The 19,047-nt window shown below is 42.6% G+C and overlaps 1 protein-coding gene across 2 annotated transcripts in view; it reads left to right on the top strand.

The window, feature by feature from the left end:
* Window positions 1-19,047, top strand: part of MCCC2 (methylcrotonyl-CoA carboxylase subunit 2) — a 78,070-nt gene that overhangs the window by 41,526 nt on the left and 17,497 nt on the right. For both annotated transcript variants that reach the window (XM_024104536.3, XM_042855906.2), the window contains exons 8-15: window positions 2,428-2,492; window positions 6,539-6,638; window positions 8,887-8,982; window positions 10,353-10,425; window positions 10,675-10,751; window positions 16,917-16,983; window positions 17,211-17,367; window positions 18,237-18,351. In XM_024104536.3, coding sequence (XP_023960304.1) covers window positions 2,428-2,492; window positions 6,539-6,638; window positions 8,887-8,982; window positions 10,353-10,425; window positions 10,675-10,751; window positions 16,917-16,983; window positions 17,211-17,367; window positions 18,237-18,351 — 750 coding nt within the window. The remainder of the gene's footprint in view (window positions 1-2,427; window positions 2,493-6,538; window positions 6,639-8,886; window positions 8,983-10,352; window positions 10,426-10,674; window positions 10,752-16,916; window positions 16,984-17,210; window positions 17,368-18,236; window positions 18,352-19,047) is intronic.

Genomic DNA, 19,047 nt, shown 5'->3' with positions numbered 1-19,047 from the left:
GAAATTATGACTGAAATGTAGTTTCCATAATGGATAAACCTGTTTCTCAGAGAGAAAGGACACGCTGAGGGCTCTAATCAGGAGTCATCAAAGTTGATGGATAGTCACCTGTCAAGTGACCATTTTTTGACAAAGAAAGGGTACAGTAACAGATCGATCTATATTTTAGCAAACAGCATAGAACCTCTTTCACCATGAGACTCCATGACTCCAACCTCAGAGCAGGAATGAACTTTACTTAGATGTAACCCTCAGGAAAATGCATTTCAAAGGGTGCCTGGACTATAAAGTGAGGGGCAAAACCACCTCAAGGTATCTCTTGCTATCTCTTTCTCTCTTTCTTTCTCACCTAAGAAGGCAAAGGAAGTAGCCATTTGACTTTGGGAGAGATCCTGCCCTGAAATTTGTTCAGCCCTGTTGCTGAGAGCATGTGGTAAGGATTTGATCTTGAACAAAGTCTAGTTTAAGTTTTAGCACTAGAAAGCATTTTATCTTGTAATCATTTCTGACTTTAATGCCTTGTACTTGTAGTCACTTAAAATCTATCTCTTTGTAGTTAAATAAACTTGTTTTATTCTTTAATCAAACGAATTCAGTTTGAATGCAAAACTGGATTGTTTGGGTCATTCCCTTTAAAGTAGCAAACTGTTGGATATTGTTCCCTTACAGGAGCAATGGACCTATAATATCAGGACTGTCCAGGAAGGGGCTGGACAGTGCAGAAGACACATTTTGGGGGACAATTCAGGACTGGGCGTATGATGGGTCACCCTGCAGGTAGTAACCAAGGCTGCTGAGGTCCGTGTTGCTGGCAGGCTGCAGCTATATGCAGACACTCAGGGTATGACCTGCATGCTGTTTGGCTATTTGTGAGGAGCTCAGGTTGAGAGCTACAGCAGTAAAGCATTGTGAGGCACCCCAGGTTGCAGAGCAGGTGCTGACACAACCCCTTACTGGTCTAAATTGCACCCCAAATATGATACAGGGATTTTTCCTGAACCAAAATCCAGTGCTGCCTAACTCATCAGCTGGGAAGCTGAAAGGAAAGAAATAGAGTGTCGCATTCTAAGAAGGTGATTAACGTCCTCCTAGCATCTCAGAGGAAATTCACAGATGATGTCTATATATCACTTGAGGTTTAGGTGGGTGTTAAAAGGAACACACGTCAAAGCAAAGTCATCTGAAACAAAGGACAATCTAGTGTTTTTACAAGATAGCCTGACCATGGGGCCCAAGGACAACACTTCTTGGAAAGATAAGTCATCAATTGCCTGCACATTGCACTGTAAGAAATCCATCCATCACATAACAGATTTCTTGTCAGTCATCTGGCAATGTACAGATTCTTGTCATAATCTCAGTCTGTGTACCAATAAAGCCACTTTTCAGATTCATAACTGGTAGGTATCTTCCTGTTCTCACTGAAAGTATCTTCCTACACTCTATCTCTTTGTCCAATGAGGTGTCAGAGGTTGGTGTGCTGCCAGTGAAACTTCAGTTACATATTCTATCAAACATTTTATGAACTAGGCAGATGTCCATCTCCAACATCACCACAATCTTCCTCATGTAATAGGTTACTTCACACCTTCTAGTTATTTTTAGGAAGATCACACTTAATTCAGATAGTTTTCTTTTATAAAGGTGCTCTTTTTAGAAAAGGTTTCTTGTTAAATTATTTTGTGGGTGTGAGACAAGACTCAATAATGCATAGGTGGATTCAGATTGTTTTAAGGTTAATAAAAGAATAACTAAATTAAACATTTGAAATCTGTAGAAGAGTATGTCAAGAAAATAACTGAATATTAGAGTAGATTTTGAATTAGAAAATATATAAACTAGTACCATGTGCAAGTAGGGAAATGGTTTGTTTAGTGACATTCCATTTGAAAAAGGAATTATTTAATTTTGGCATTGGTATCTTCCAGGAACTGAGGGCAAGCCTGACATTTGTGGTTCTCACTTTGAACATTTATGGATACAGCAGAGCATCTCATTTGACATTAACTTATTGTGAAAAAGAGCAGAATACCTGTAGCTAGATTAAAAATGGTTTACACTAATAATCTATTGATGAGTAATAACTTTTATAAGGTATGCATTAGGTGATGGTTTCAATCTAAAAAATAATGGTCAGGTAACACATATACCCACACACATTAGTATAGGAAAGAGCTTTGTGGCTATAGAACTTAAGTGTAAATGCTGAATAATGAAGGTATGAATTTCATGAAATGTGGGTAATTTAAAAAAGATCATCTTAGCACATTATAAATACTACAGTGGGAAAATATTGCAGAAACATGACTGAGTCTAATTAGTGAAGAAACATTTGGAGAGGAACTCTTTTTATTACTAAACTTTTCTAAACATTCATGTGAAGTAAGTGCAAACTCTTTCCCTGATTCTACTGTTTATATATTATAGGTTAAAGCGGCAACTGGTGAGGAAGTATCAGCGGAGGATCTTGGAGGTGCTGATCTTCACTGCCGGTAAAACAAACAAATCCCCCTGGGGCTTGTCATTTTCCACACACCCCTTTTAGTTTTTAATGGGGCTAAAAATGAACTGATCAAAAGATTTTCTGTAGCAGGTTGGTCCATCTAGTTTAGTATCCTAGTCCAGCAATGACCAGTAACTAATTCTTCTTCGAGTGCTTGTTCATGTCCATTCCAATCAGGTGTGTGCGCATGCACGGTAGCCGGAAGATTTTTCCCATAGCAGCCTCTGTCGGGTCGGCCTGGGCACCCCTGGAGTCATGCCTTCATGGTGCTCAATATAGAGCCCTGCCAACCCGCCACCCCTTCAGTCCCTTCTTACCGCCAGTGACGGTCAGCTGGAATGTCCCATAGCCCTTGCTTAGCAAGTGCCTTTATCTCCGTTTTTTTGTGTATAGTTCTCTGTAGTTCGTTGTATAGTAGTTTAAAGTTAGTTGGGGGTTCCCCCCCTTCTGACTCCCCGCAACTGGGGTATGCCGTGGTCCCCGGGTTTCAAAACCTGTGAGGTCTGCGCTAAGCGCATGCCAAAGAGTGACCCCCACACTTCTTGTCTAAGGTGCCTAAGGTAAGGTCACCAAAAGGACCAGTGTAGGATCTACTGCCAGTTCCCTCCCAGAACTATTAAAGAAGGGGAACAGCAGGTTAAGGTTCTCCTAATGGAGGCAGCTCTTCGCCCCCACTCAAACCCTGGGTCGGGAGACCCCCCACACAGCACATTGGCGCGGAGTGCCCCGCCACTGTCATCCCGGGAACCGGTGCCAAAAAAGGATGACTCCTGAGACCGGCACGGCTCTTCCCACGGCCAGTCGGCCAGGCACCAGTTTCAGTTGCCAGTGCCACAGAAGAAGAAGCCACCGGAGGGAGAGCGTTCTCCCACAGCTAAGTCTAAGGAGCGAATGGCTGTGAGACCCCAGTTGGGCCACAGCACTAGATCCCCGGGCAGGGCCGCATTGACTCCTGCCGAGGCGAGGCAATTGAGTCTGGGCCCATTGCGATCGCCGGACTCTACTGCCAAGCAACTGTTGCTCCCCTTGACACTGGAGGCTTTCGAAGTGGCTCAAGAGTTGCTGCATCTCACAGCGCTGTTCTCGCCCCCTAGCACAGAGGTGGCTCCGACCCCAGGTGTAATCAAGAGGGAAGCCGGTGATAATGTCCCGGCGCTCTCCTCCTCCATGGCACCCTCCGGCACCAACACCTCTGGATGCTCCTCTGTGGTCTTCATTTTCGGAGACCTTGGGGTTGGAGTCAGATACCTACCATTCTGATAAGAGCAGGGGCAGGAGGTCCAGGTCACAGTGGGACAGACGGGCTTACCCGGCGCCGGAGCCACTGCAGTGGCAGAACCCCTCTCAGTGGCCCTTCTGGACTCCCTGGGCCTTTCACCAGAGCCAGGGAAGAAGCCAAGGGTCCCGCTCAGTGGCGATTTCGGTGGCTTCGGCCATCTTTATCCCACCGGCTGAGCGACCAGCCACTGAACCACTGCCACCGAACCACTGCCACCGACGTCAACACCATTGGCTGCAGCACCATTGCCGACTTCAGCACCAGCCGTGGCTTCGGCGCCAACATCAGTACTGGCCTCGACAGTGGCTCCAGTGCCACCAGCAGTACCAACAGCGACCCCGGTACTGACAACGCCACCAGAGGCACTGCCAACGCTGACACCGGCACCAAGTTCGGTGCCGACAGCCCCATGACCAAGCACGGCACCGTCCGTGTCTGCTCCTGCACAGGATCCCCGAGAGTCACGGGATCCATTGGGTGCTGATGGCAGGGAGCAGACTAGCTGCCTATTTACTTTTAAATACAGCAAAAAATATCCACCTCCCTTTCCATTTCTTATAAGGAGTCTTGAAGTTTTAAATCTCCTCAGTGTGATAGATATGCTTGCTTTGATCTGGTTAGCTCTTGGAAGTCCAGGGGCTCCAGGCCCTGTGCTCCCTATTGACAGCTCTGTCCGCCATTAGGGAATTTTTTCCCAAGAACCCCCTGTAACATTTCGTGAACCCCCAGGGGTTCAAGAACCCCAGTTTGGGAACCACTGTTCTAACTAAGCCACACTCCAGCAGCAGGGGAAAAGCTTCACTCATTAGATGTCCGCAGAGCGCTAACCTTCTACATCGAGAGAATTAAGCCATTCTGAAAGACGGTCTAGTTATTTGTTGCAGTGGTGGACAGAATGAAAGGTCTTCCTGTCTCCTCTCAACTTATCTCATTATGGATCATGTCCTGCATCCGTGAGTGCTACAACCCGGTGAAGGTGCCCGCTCCTCCAATCACTGCGCACTCCATCAGGGCTCAAGACTCTTCAACGGCGCTCCTGGCACCCAGGAAATCTGCAGAGCAGCAATGTGGTCCTCCATATATACTTTCACCACACACTATGCGATCACCCAGCAGGCCACAGACGATGCAGACTTTGGAAGAGCAGTGCTCCAGTCAGTGGACGGCTCCGACCCCACCTCCTGAACTCGGGCTTGTGAGTCACCTAATTGGAATGGACATGAACAAGCACTTGAAGAAGAAAAAACTGTTACTCGCCTTCTCGTAACTATTGTTCTTAGAGATGTATTGTTCATGTCCATTCCAATACCCACCATCCTACCCCTCTGTCAGAGGATCTATACTGAGCGCTATAAAGGCGCGACTCCAGGGGGCACCCAGCCTGACCCGACAGAGGCTACTATGGGAAAAATCTTCCGGCTACCAGGCACATGTGCACACACACACTTGATTGAAATGGACAACACATCTCGAAGAACAACAGTTACGAGAAGGTGAGTAACCATTTTTTCAGAGGAAGACAACCCACTGCCATAATTTACCAATCCAGTAATTTCAATGTACACATTTAATGCCCATAGCCCCCATCCAATGATAGTAGTGGAAATTGTACTGAAAATGGTGTCCCTGTTCAATAACTAAAGAAACTCTAGGAAGTCTCTAGGTACCATGTTTGACCTCAGATCCCCAGACTCTATGGTGTTGTATTTTACTGGTAATACTTTATCATCGGCTATTCAAAATTTGTTTTTTATTTAAGACTTGGTATTTTTTATTTTGGCATTTTTGAGGTTATGGAATTGGTAGTATTATAAGAACTTGTATGACACCCACACTGCCATACTTACAATAGAATGAGTCTATCATATGTTGGAATAAAGTTTTTGTTATTATATATCAACTGCAATAACATGCATATTATAGGTATATTTCTATTGTGCATTCTGTGTTTTACGTTATTAGGTTATTAAATCATGGAAAAGGTCATACATCTTATACCTTCTAGGATTCTTTCCTTTATGGTCAACTGTACCTTATTGTACACTAAATCAAAATGGCCAGTGATAAAAGGAACATTTTTTAAGAGTCTATACCATCAAAATTGAAATAACTATATACTTTCATGTTCTCAGAATGGAAAAAAAAAAAAGCAAAATTTAAGCATTCCTTTATAATACAATGAATAAATAAGCTCTTTTTGTACTTCAGTTTATTGGTGATTAAAGTGTTATTATTAAGGCAATTAATAATATTTTAAAATCACTGTCAAATTTCCCCCATAATTTCAGTTATTTTCATTCACTATTTTAACTCATATTTTAGAAGTTTAGTATTGAAATTTTTCTTCCCTAATAGTTCTTCATTCTTCAACATGTATTGTTCACTTACTCATAAGTGTTGGGCTGCTCAAACTAGATTTTATTTTAAATATTGAAACACTTCGTATTTTAAATCCATGTAAGGAACTACATGGATGGTGCAAAAATGTATAAGAAAAGAGGAGTGCAAATATGATGTCTGCCACCTTTGTGGTCTCTTTACAAAAGTAAAAAAAATTGAAACTGTATGTTAAGTTAAGTTCCTAAATATGGATTTGGGAGCCTCATTTTAGGCATCTAATTTTTTAAATCTTGGCCAAAGTATTTTAAAAACTCTCATTTTTATCAGTTTTTGTGTGTATGTGTGGTGTATATTACATATATATTTATATTTATTTATATATATATTTATATTTATTTATATTTACATCTGTGCAGAAAGTCTGGTGTAACTGATCACTATGCTTTGGATGACAATCATGCACTTCATCTAGCTAGGAAAGTTGTGAGGAGTTTAAATTACCAAAAGAAAGTAGATGTAAGTATATATTTGCATTTTTTGAACATAATGCATTTTCTAAATTAAAATGTATAATTTTAACTTTTTTTGCTGTGTTATAGCTGTGCTGGGCCCAGGATATTAGTGAGACATGTTGGGTGAGGTAATGTCTTTTATTGGACCAACTTCTGTTGGTGAGAGAAGCTTTTGAATAACACAGAACTGGAGAAGAGTTCTGTGTAGCTCAAAATAAGAGATGTTATCTTACCCACCATGTTTATCTAGTTTTTCCTTATTATTTGTATAGTGCATTGGTATGTCTGACATTAAATACATTTTTGACATTGAAAAAAGACACAGTTCCTATCCCAAAGAGCTATCTGTCTAAAGGTCTAATCTTGCAAGTCTGTGCTTCTATATGCAGTCCCAGTGAAACTGGTGGGACTGCATGCAAGCGTAAGCAGGGGTTTGGGGTAACTGTTTCAGAAATATACTCTAAATTAAGGTAAGCCCAATTCCACAACGTACTTAATTTTAAGCATATGAGCAGTCAGTCCCATTGACTTCAATGGGACCTCTCCTCATGCTTAAACCAGGTACATGCTGAAATACCTCCTTGAATCTGGGTTTTAGAACAAAGGAAGTGGAGCGGGAAGGGGTGTAGTCAAATCATTAATAATTCAGGTTCATCATGTGTCTTGTTGATTTTAAAATAATGGGGTAGGTTTGATGTAAAGGGTGGATGGCTTGTAGTGGAGGCAGAGGTGAAAGTAAGTCGGCACGCCCCGGTACGGTGTACCGGCAAGAGCTGGTGCACCATACGGGGCGGATAGGCTTCCCCTGGCAGCGATTTAAAGGGCCTGGGGCTCCTGCCGCAGCTACTGCCCCGTGCCCTTTAAATTGTCTCCGGAGCCCTGGAGTAGCAGCGGCAGGGTTCCGGCGGCTATTTAAAGGGTCCGGGGCTGCAGCAGCCGCTACCGCCCCGGCCCTTAAAATAGCCGCCAGAGCCCCACCACTGCCTCCCCAGAGCTCTGGCAGTAGGACTCCGGGGACAATTTAAAGGGTCTGGGGCTCCAGTAGCCACTACCACCCTGGGCCCTTTAACTTGCTGCCGGAGCCCCACCGCCGCCTCCCCAGGGCTCCGGCAGCAGGGCTCCGGGGACAATTTAAAGGGCCCAGGGCTGTAGCGGCAGCCAGAGCCCTGGGCCCTTTAAATCACCGCCCAAGACCCTGGCTGCCTCTGTTACCCCGGGGCTCCAGCAGCAGGGCTCGGGTGGTGATTTAAAGGGCCCGGGGATCCCACTGCCGCTACCCTCCGGGGCCCTTTAAATCGCCACTCGAGCCCCACTGCCGGAGCCCTGGGATAGCGCGGCGGGGCTCTGGGGTGATTTAAAGGGCCAGGGGCTCCCAGCTGCTGCTACTGCAGCAGAGCCCCGGGCCCTTTAAAGCTCCGCCAGAGGCTGGGGTCCTGGGGTAGCAGCGGCTGCCGGGAGCTTCCTCCAATGGTGATTTAAAGTGCCCGGGGCTCCGCTGCAGTAGCGAAAGCTGGAGCCCCGGGTCCTTTAAATCAGCCCCGGGGCTCCCAGCCTCTGCAGCTGGTAGCTCTGGGGTGATTTAAAGGGCCTGGGGCTCCCAGCTGCTGCTACCACAGCCCTAGCCCTGGGCTCTTTAAATCCTGATTTAAAGCTCCCAGGGATTTAAAGGCCCCGCCTCTTCCGGTAGAGGCCATGCCTCTTCCGGTTGAGGCCCCGTCCCCTCCCAAGGACTCCGGAGTACCGTTAAATCCTTTAAGTTACTTTCACCCCTGAGTGGAGGAATTGGCTTAAGTCAGAGGGTCAGATTGAGGAGACAGAGTACACTGCCTGAAGGAGGAGAGGGTATATAAACATAAGTAATGGCCTGGAAAAAATATTTTCCTGTTTATAGTGTGCCAGTCACCCTGGTATCTAGTTGGGGACAAGGGTACAGATATGCAAATGAGAGAAAGATGCAAAAGTTTTGGTAAAGTGGGAGGAATTGTCAGTGTGGAGCATGGGCAGAGGTGAGGTGTGCAGTAGTAGGAGTTAGGGAGAGAAAGAAAGTGAGGACTGATGCTGTTCAGACCCTTCAGTGTAAGAGGTTTGGACTTGACGCAAAACAAGGTGGGAAGCGAGTAGAGTGATTTGAGCATGAGTGGTGAAAGGGTAGCTATGAACAGGGTAGTTGGGAAATTCACTAGGCTGTTTTGGCTTATTATGGTGTGAAATAATTTCTTTGTCATTTTAATAGCTTTATTAAATTGCTGCAGGTGACAGTGGAACCATCAGAAGAGCCTTTATATCCTGCTGATGAATTATATGGAATAGTTGGGGATCAGCTTAAAAGAAACTTTGATGTCAAAGAGGTATAGATAAAAATGTAGCTGCAAAAGACACACACAAAATACTTTTTACACTCAGTTTCCTTGCAGGAAGGCATGCTTCATTTATTCCTCAACATCTGTCTTCAGAATACAGTATTGGGCTTTCTAATGTTTTAAATGTTCTTGTTTTGGTAAGCCCAGTAAAATGTCAATGCATTGTTAAAAATGTAACCCTTTTCTATTATTCTGTTGAAAAAAGCATTAACAAAGGTTAGAGTTTAATAGTATTTTAAAAAGGTTGCCAAGACTACAGTTAACTAATATGTTTGCAGATCTTCTATACCACGTGGCCACTGCTCGAATACAGTATTTTAGCTTTCTTTTTTTGCTAATTCTGTAGAGCTAAATATAAAGGATTCTGTCCTGATTTAAGGATTCTGGAGGCCTCAAACATAACAGAAATAGTTCAGCTCTCCCAGCCACACAAAGGGGTCTCACCCTGCAGAGTGCTGCTCCACAATATGTAGTACTACTTTGCATATCTACTGATCACAACATGCTCTTAGAGGACCCTAAGGCCTCAGTAACAGCTGCACAATCAGTTTACACACTGTTTATGGGTTGGGGAGGACTGCATTCTCTCCAAGTCCTCCTGCATAAGGTCCCATGTGCAAAGCCTATTTACTCAAACTTTGCCTGCAAGACCAGTATTTGGTCTGTATTTAAGTGTCGTGGCTTGAAACCTCCTTTAAATACTTTTCCAGGAGACATGAAGTCTCACTTTCATTACGGGGACACTGAAGTACTTTAATACCCCAGTTTCCTATTCTTTAAAGTTGACATTTCTTTTGTCATGTGTCTTGCTGGTTATGCTCATATGATTAGTCACAAAACCGAATCTTGGTAATTTTAAAACTGATCATCCATTGTTGTATGACAGGTCCCAAACATAAGCAAAGCTTCATATGCATGTACCTCTAAAGAGACTGGCAAATGCATGTATGTAGCTTTTTCTATCTTTGAAATATATAGTGAGTGTATCCATTTGTGATTAATATGCCTGGAAAAAACAGTTTTTCTGTCTGACGTGGGAGTAAACAGAAGAACTTACTTAAAATTCAGTTTAGAAGGTGTGTAAAGTTTGGGACCTGATGTTCTCAAGCTTTAAATCTCCTTTAAAATAGACCCTCTTTTCATGAAAATAGAGGTAAAGCATAACTTATAAGGTAAAAGGGTTCTTTTCCCCCAGCCTAACTTTTGCCTGCCATCAAAATGAAATGGTTATTTCAAAATCCCTTGAATACATGATGACAAGTTAAATGTCAAAGTGCACTCTGTCTTTCTAAACAAATTTTAGTGCAAACTAAAATAAGGAGGGGAGCCTAATTTTCCTCTTTTTTCCCCCCCTCAAGGTCATTGCTAGAATTGTAGATGGAAGTAAATTTGATGAATTCAAAGCCTTATATGGGGATACGTTAATCACAGGTATTTAAAACATATATATATATTTTAAATTATTATGTAAATATTTCTCCCAGTTTTACAGGTGGAATCATTTTGTTTGGCTCACCCATTGTGCTGAGCTTTAAAATTATTTAATAATAAAAAAAATTCTTTCCTCAAGAGACACATCACTGCATCAAGGAAATAGTATTAGCTCTGCATTTTTTATAGTGAAATCAATGTACCTGAAAATTTGTAACTTTTTGTTGTTGTTCTTTTTTCCCTGTTCAGGATTTGCTAGACTATTTGGTTACCCAGTAGGAATTATTGGAAACAATGGAGTTCTCTTCTCTGAGTCAGCAAAGAAGGCAAGTTTAATGTGTTATTGAGCCTCTTTTCAAATTTTAATTGAACATTGTTACTGAGAATTCAACTATTGAACCAGAATTTCCAAGAGGAAAAATGGTCTTTTTTTGTAATAACTGATGGACTTGTCTGTGTGAGTATCTGATGTGAACATGAAATGACCAAAATTCCTTGATAGACTTTAAAAGTAATTGACTTTATTTTATAAAAGATGGTGTTACCATAACTGTTTTAGATAAGAGGTAGACATGGTAAGAGGAAAGTATAGTTACAGGAAGAGCAATCAAAGCTGTATGGATATGACACAGTTGAAGTAATAAATTCTAAAACCTCCAGCTGTTATAGGAAAATCAATACAAATGCTTTAAAAAGTAATTGTTAGATGAAATTCTAACCCTTTAAAATTGAAATGTTACAGTAAATCATAATTTTTGTAGTGATTGGCAATAATTTAGTCCCAGTCAAAATTTCTAGTGTACTCTTATTTCTCATTCTGGTATCCAATTTGTTGGCTTACCATAGGTTTGCTTTTCATACTTCTCCTTGGTAACTCCTGAAATAAACTAACTAATAAAATAAATATATAATGTACATCACGGATCGGCAACCTTTGGCATGCGGCCCACCAGGGTAAGCACCCTGGTGGGCCGGGCTGGTTTGTTTACCTGCCGCGTCCGCAGGTACGGCCGATCACGGCTCCCACTGGCTGCGGTTCACCGCTCCAGGCCAATGGGGGCAGCAGGAAGCGGCAGCCAGCACATCCCTTGCCCCGGGCCGCTTCCCGTAGCCCCCATTGGCCTGGGATGGCGAACCGCAGCCAGTGGGAGCCGTGATCGGCCGAACCTGTGGATGTGGCAGGTAAACAATCCGGCCCGGCCCGCCAGGGTGCTTACCTTGGCGGAGCGCGTGCCAAAGGCTGTCAATCCCTGATATACATCCTTATATCTTCTTTACAACCTCGGTACAGTGTATTTTTGCTCCTTTTTTTAAAAACAAAAGTGTTACTCCAATACAATGTTCTGAATATGTCAGTGCTTTTACAGAAGGATCAGGGAACAGAGAGGCTCTTTAGGTGAAAAGGTGACTATTGGCCAAGTTCTGTCTTACTTAAATATGGGATTCTGGATTCTTTAAATAAACCAGTAATAAGGCCAAACTGAATTTCTATTTTGCCTTGAAGAAGTGCAATAGTTATCCTATATCCTGGTCTCTTTTGGTGAAATCCTCACAGAACTGGTGAGGAAGTTGTGCAGGAAGACTGGGGGAAAGAGAGCTTTTTGGAAAAAGTTGAAGAAGGGAAAAGATTTTGCTTGGCTCATAGGTGTCATGAAACAAGGCACAAAGTTGAGCTGCGTGTAATGGAGAATACTTTGAACTTTAAGGATTGCAATAAATAAGACCATTTTCTGGTGACATTTGTTTTCTACAGCTCTCTGCAGCTTGTAAAGACCTCATTACCCTTTTATACCTTCAGTATTCTCTGGTGATTAGTATTGCAAAAGCTTTCCTATCAACAAGAAAGCAAGGGAGTACTTTTTCTCTCTTTCTCCTTATTATTTATGCCATCATATCTGGCACTATAAGAGTAGTTTATCAAAATCCAATCTCCAAATAGAGTACATGTTCTGAACAATGGAATGATAGTGTTCAGCGTCCTCCCATGAAACTTGGTGGTAACTCTCAGCCACTTCTGTAATCAGACCTGTCCAACTCATATTCTCCTGTTAAATGGCAGAAAACTTAATTAACACAGAGTTACGGTTGCCCAGTAACCGGTGACCTTCCAGAACATCAAATTCAGCACAATTCAGACTTCTGAAAACCGGGAAAATAAATGTCCATGCAACCTCTATTCTGCCGTCTGGAGCTGGCAATAGCTACTGAGAAATATCTATATATGCATCCGAAGAAGTGGGCTATAGTCCACGAAAGCTTATGCTCTAATAAATTTGTTAGTCTCTAAGGTGCCACAAGTCCTCCTGTTCTTCTTTTTGCGGATACAGACTAACACGGCTGCTACTTTGAAATCTCCCTTCCTCGTGAACATTCGCATGTGTATTTTGTTTTCTTTTAAAAATAGTTGCACCATCTTCTGAATATCTGCTGTATTCAGATTACATTTCTAAACCCCTCCCCAAACAAAAATACCAACACACACACCCCACCCCCTCCCACACACCCCACCCCCTCCCTCTGGACAGAGGCAGATTTTTCACAATTGTTCATAGTTCATTCTCAGGTTTCTGCCCAGGGTGTGTTTCAAACTTCAGAGGTGCTAGAATCTGTGAACTCAATGAAATACTGTTTCTTTCCCCTTGTGACTGTATTTTGGGAACACCTTGCTCAATGACCCCACATGTGGATTTGCTAACCCTACAGTACCATGAGGCATAGCAAATTTTAAGACAATCTGTGTAAGCACATGTATTTTAGAGCATTAAGAAGAGTAATCCTTTTAACAAGAAGGACTTCCCAACCATAGTGAGGGCCGAGTTGGTGCTCCATTATAATATTGTATGAAATTAGGAGGAGACTATAAGGGAGAGCCTCTATGCATCCATCAGCTGCATAGCAGCTTCAGAGGTGTTCAGTGGCCCATTTGTCTCAATGAGATGTTGTCAGATGAAAGAGAATACCTAATGGAGATTAGTACAGCCTGAAACAATAGCTCTGAGACACGTGAACTGCTCCTTTCATGTCAATGAGTGCTCTCCTGCACCAAGTGCTGGAGAGTTTCTGATACCCATTCTTACTCCTCACTCCTCAGCCAGTCTCAGCAGTTTGTTCTTGGTGCATGACCCAAGCATGCCTGTTCTAAGCTCCCCATCCAGACGCAGGACTTCCCCAGATCCTGGCTCACCTGGGGGAGGTATAGGGAGAGGGGCTCACACCCCCAGAAAGGCAGGGGCCCTCCAGAACCATACTCACATGGGGAGGGGAGCAGGAAAGGAAAGTTACACCCTTCCCCTGATCCTGGTGCACCCATGGGGACAGAGAGCTGGGCTCAGAGACCAATGGGGGGGGGGGGCGAGGGGAGAGGAGAGGAACCCTCAGATCCCAGCTCACATAGCAAGGTAGGGAGAGGGACTTTCCCCCAGAATAAAAATTCCCCTTTGACAGAGGCAGATTGGAGCAATATGCCTCCTTTTTTTTCTCTTTTTACTTCAAATTTCTGCCCTAGGTTGGATTTGAGCTCACAGTGACTAGAGTGTTGCTCAGAATTGGTAACCATAATGTGTCCTTGAAGCCATCCTGGTCCTGTGACATAGAGATAGTTTTATGGACAGTTAGCACTTCACTCTGTATATTCTTAGTGTAATCCATGGAGTGCATAAGCCTTAGGCCAGGTCTACACTACAGACCTATGTCAGTATAACTACACCACTCAAGGGTGTGAAAAATCCACACCCTTGAGCAACATAGTTATACCCACCTAACCCCCCCATGTAGACAGCACTATGTCAACTGGAGGCCTTCTCCCGCTGACATAGCTACTGTCTTTCAGGGAGGTGGATTAATTAGGCTGATGAGAGAAGTTCTTTTGTTGGTGCAGTAAAGTCTTCACAAAAGCCCCACAGTGGTGCAGCTGTAGTGCTATATGTGAAGACAAGCCCTTAAAGTGCCTAACTGGAGAAGCAAACTCTGTTTCAAAAAATGTTTTAATTTGATTTCCCCCAAAGGGAAGGTGGGTGCCATGCACTCTGTTGGGGTAACCTTCAAGCATCTGAGATCCTGATGTGATGATCTGAACCCTGGTTTGGTCTCTGTATGTGAGCAAAAAATGTTGCCAGAACATGTCAACTTTAAGAAAAGCTGTTTTTTTCCCTCTAGGGGCAGTATCCTGGGAACCCCTTGTTCAAATGGCCCCAAATTTGGATCACTATCTGTACCCTGCTTCTCCATGAGGCACACCAAATTTCAAGGCAATCTGATTAACTATACAGATTAGAGCATTTAGAACAGTCAAACTGCAAACAGAAAGCTGGTCTTAACCTTAACTATAGCAGAACTGTTGCTCTGCTCTATTTTTTTTTTATAAATGAGACCCTTATCTAACTTTTAGCTTAGTCTGTACAACATACGATTTATCTTCTGTAATGGCCATAACCTGATAATGTAACGAAGAAAGCACACACTATTAGTAACAGTTCCAAAACTATACAGACCTATTAAAAATGGCAGACCTTGCCTACTGTGGCTTTTCCCCAAAGTGATCACTAGTCTTTTGAGTGCTTCTATGTGTATTATCAGTTTTCCCCTCTTTGCTAGCAACTAGGGGTTATTTGAGTATTGTGAACAGGTCAGGGTTTTTTCACTTGCTATGGTGCACCTCTCAGGGGTTTATAGTCTGAAAGAATGGTTATTAATTTAAACTCTATCAGCAGAGGATAAATAAGGTTTTTAAATGAAGGAACAATATGTAATATTGACTGAAAAGCCAAGTCTTTCATTTGTGTCAAATTTACATTTTTCAGTATCAGTACGACCACCTGCTTCGTGCCCTTTCAGGTTATTTTTTACTGTTATCTCACAGAATAGATTTTGTGTTACAGAATTAAGGATTTCCCCTCCCCCCCAAAAAATGTGGCAAAGCCATTTCAGCTTGTTTGTTATTTTTTCATGGTTTACCTAAGAATGTAAAACATGCTCTTTTTATCTTCACATGTGATAAAACTAACCATATGTAATAGGCTGAAATATGAAGCCTAAAATATCCTTGGCAATGACTCACAGGCATAAATAATCTTGTGGACTATCTCACTACTCTGATGCTTTGTAAATACTCTGCTTTTTGCCTTGCCTCACTGATCTTGGCCATGCTCAATTAGCTAGTGGGGTTCTTTGTCCTCCTGACCTGCTCTCCAAGTCAGTCAGCATTTCAGTCAGCATTCAAGTTCAATCAATTGTATGGGATTCCTCCAAACATAATACAATAAAATGTTTTTGTACCTGAACCCTGCATCACACACCCCGCAACAACCAGGCCTTTGGAAGTGCTAGAGTGGGGCGGATGGGGATGGAAAAATTTCCAAAGGCTGCGTGACTGTGGGTAGGTTTGCCAAAGATGGTTTAGGTACAGTTGTTTAATGTGCAAAACAAAACATTTAATGGACAAAGCCAATAAAATTAAGAAAAAGTTTCGTAGTTTCTCAAATTCTTGAGTGCAGCCCCAAACTGCCTTTGCTGCTGAGGTTATCCTGGAGTCTTTCCTCAGGCTGCCCTGCCTCCCTGGAACTACAAGGAGCAGTGACTCAGGCTGTTAATGGCTTTCTATACAGCAGCATTGTTCTTGTTGCCTTAGGCAGTACAGACCTTACAGCAGCACAGTTGTACCGCTGCAGTTGCGCTCCTGCTCTATGACACAGCGCTGTTCACACCAGAACTTATGTCAGTCAGGGGTGTGGGGTTTTTTTTCACACCCCTGACTGACAAAAGTTTTACTGACAAAAGTCCTACTGTAGACATAGCCTTAATTGTATGAAGTTGATGGATTTCCACTCCATACGGCTAAATGCAGTAACACGGCTGCTACTCTGAAGCCTTAATTTTGTTACCTTCTATTTGCTACATCTGTTCTTTAAATTAACCCCACCTCTAATGGCAGCAATTACCAGAGTGTAACTGATTGCAGAGGAATCTGCTGCCATTTCTTCATTAGGTAAAATAGCCCTTAGTTAGGAAATGAGGAGAGGGAGGAAGAGAGAGAATAAAGACAGAATTTCCTCTGTGCTCCATGGAAATGATGGAGAAATCGAATACTGCAGTAGTTTGGAAGAATAAGAAAGGTAAGGCACTGAGGATTTGGGTAGATTTCACTGGAAGGAATGTAAAAATGAGGTTTCACTCATAACTGCGGTTTTTATCTGTTTATTTTCCATTATACAGTATTAGTTGTTACTTTATCTTTGAACCTACACGTTATTCACAGGCTCCTGTTTCCATTGAAGTCAGTGGAAGTTTTGCTATTGACTTTAGTGGGAAGAGGGTCCTGCCCCCAGTGTGTCCCCTATGATGAAGGGAACAAAGCAGGGCCTGGCCTTGTTCCCACTTGAAGCCTATGGCAAAAAGTCCATTGGAAGTAGAGTGACAATAACATCAAACAGAGTGACTGTAGATATTGCTTCACTCATTCATCTCTTAACAATTTACCTTTACTCTGTTTGCAGGGAACTCATTTTATTCAATTATGTTGCCAAAGAAATATTCCCATTGTGTTTTTGCAGAACATCACAGGTGAGTAAACCTGACTAATAGGCTTTGTTGCTGGTCATTCAGGTTCAGGCATTGAGGCAGCATCTATGTGTATATTATCTGTATCTCTCAATTGTCAGAAACAAGCCTGTCTGAACATATAGGCCCATTCCCATCAATGATTTATAATAATATGGTTTTGTTTGAGTGAGTGATGCATAGCTAGTATTTAGCAACTGAAAGATCTTGTTCATCTTAAAATGTATTAGGTTTCATGGTTGGTAGAGATTATGAAGCTGGAGGAATAGCAAAGGATGGAGCCAAGATGGTAACTGCTGTAGCCTGTGCCAGTGTACCTAAAATAACAGTAATTATTGGAGGATCCTATGGTGCTGGAAACTATGGTATGTGTGGAAGGGCATATAGGTAAGCATCACTCCTGATTATAATAGGAAGTAAAGGTTTCATATGACTTTCAAATCCCATTACCCAAAAATTAATTTTAACCCTGACAGAAATTGTGCTGCCTTTGTTTAGAAAGCAGCTTGCACACAGTGGGTGCGACCAGAAGTAAATAATAGCTGTAGGACCTTGTGGAGATTGTTAGGCTCATAACTTAACTAGTCTTAAAATTTTGTGGTGGAGGAAATTCTCGGGAAGATAAATAGCTAACTTTTAAAAAACAAAACAAAACTATTTCTCTATTGCTAAAAAATGAAAAATGGTTGCTGTTTTTTGTGCATCCCACAGCAAACATAGTGGGCTGGGCCCTGTAACCCTTATTCATACAAGTAGTGCTTATTTGTGTGAAAGCCCCATTGGCTGCAGGGGGTATGTTCGTATGAGGAATGTTTATAGGATCCGCCCAAAATATTTGTTTGTTAGTTTTTTAGTCTCTGTTCACACTATTCAAATAGTGTTTTTGATGGCATCAATGCCTCTGGTTCTATTGAAGCTGCAGTTGTTAACTAAAGTAAAGAGTCATGTGAGAGGTTTATTTGTTCTGTCTTGTGTGCTTTCTTGTTTGTTTTCGGGGTGGGGGATGAAAGAGAAATGTTTAAGAAATGGAAATACTAGAGCCTTTAAAATTGGAAACAATGGAGCATATTTTTCAAACCCTATAACATGATGTTACAAACAATGGAGTATTGGTCTACATTAATTTACACTTCTAAAATAAACCCTATCAATACACATAACAGAATTGTTCACCTCAACAGTGTATTTTTAATTCTCTGGTAAAAAGCTGATCTTTGTGTTTTGTTTTAAGTTTGTTTAATGTTGTATTTTTTCAGTCCAAGATTTCTTTATATGTGGCCAAACGCTCGCATCTCAGTGATGGGAGGAGAACAAGCCGCAACTGTCCTGGCCACAGTAGCTAAGGACCAAAAAGCAAGGGAGGGGAAACAGGTACTGTCACTCTCTTCTGCTCACCCCTGATAAGATCCAGGCAAATGCCAAATGAAAGTAGAGACTCTTGGCCTACCTCTGGTATTATGGGTAGAATCATAGACTTTAAGGTCAGAAGGGACCATTATGATCGTCTAGTCTGACCTCCTGCACAATGCAGGCCACAGAAACTCACCCACCCACTCCTGTATCAAACCCCTAACCTATGTCTGAGCTATTGAAGTCCTCAAATCATGATTTAAAGACTTCAAGGTGCAGAGAATCCTCCAGCAAGTGACCCATGCCCCATGCTGCAGAGGAAGGCGAAAAACCCCCAAGGCCTCTGCCAATCTGCTCTGGAGGAAAATTCCTTCCCGACCCCAAATATGGCGATCAGCTAAACCCTGAGCATGTGGGCAAGACTTACCAGCCAGACACCCAGGAAAGAATTCTCTATAGTAACTCAGATCCTATTGGGCCATTGGGCATATGAGTTTACCGCTAATAGTCAAAGATCAATTAATTGCCAAAATTAGGCTATCCCATCATACCATCCCCTCCATAAATTTATCAAGCTTAGTCTTGAAGCTAGATATATCTTTTACCCCTACTGCTCCCCTTGGAAGGCTGTTCCAGAACTTCACTCCTCTGATGGTTAGAAACCTTTGTCTAATTTCAAGTCTAAACTTCCTGATGGCCAGTTTATATCCATTTGTT

Source organism: Chrysemys picta, chromosome 6 (assembly GCF_011386835.1).
Source record: "Chrysemys picta bellii isolate R12L10 chromosome 6, ASM1138683v2, whole genome shotgun sequence".
In the NCBI taxonomy this organism is placed as follows: Eukaryota; Metazoa; Chordata; order Testudines; family Emydidae; genus Chrysemys; species Chrysemys picta.
This window is presented reverse-complemented; position numbering and strand designations above follow the sequence as displayed.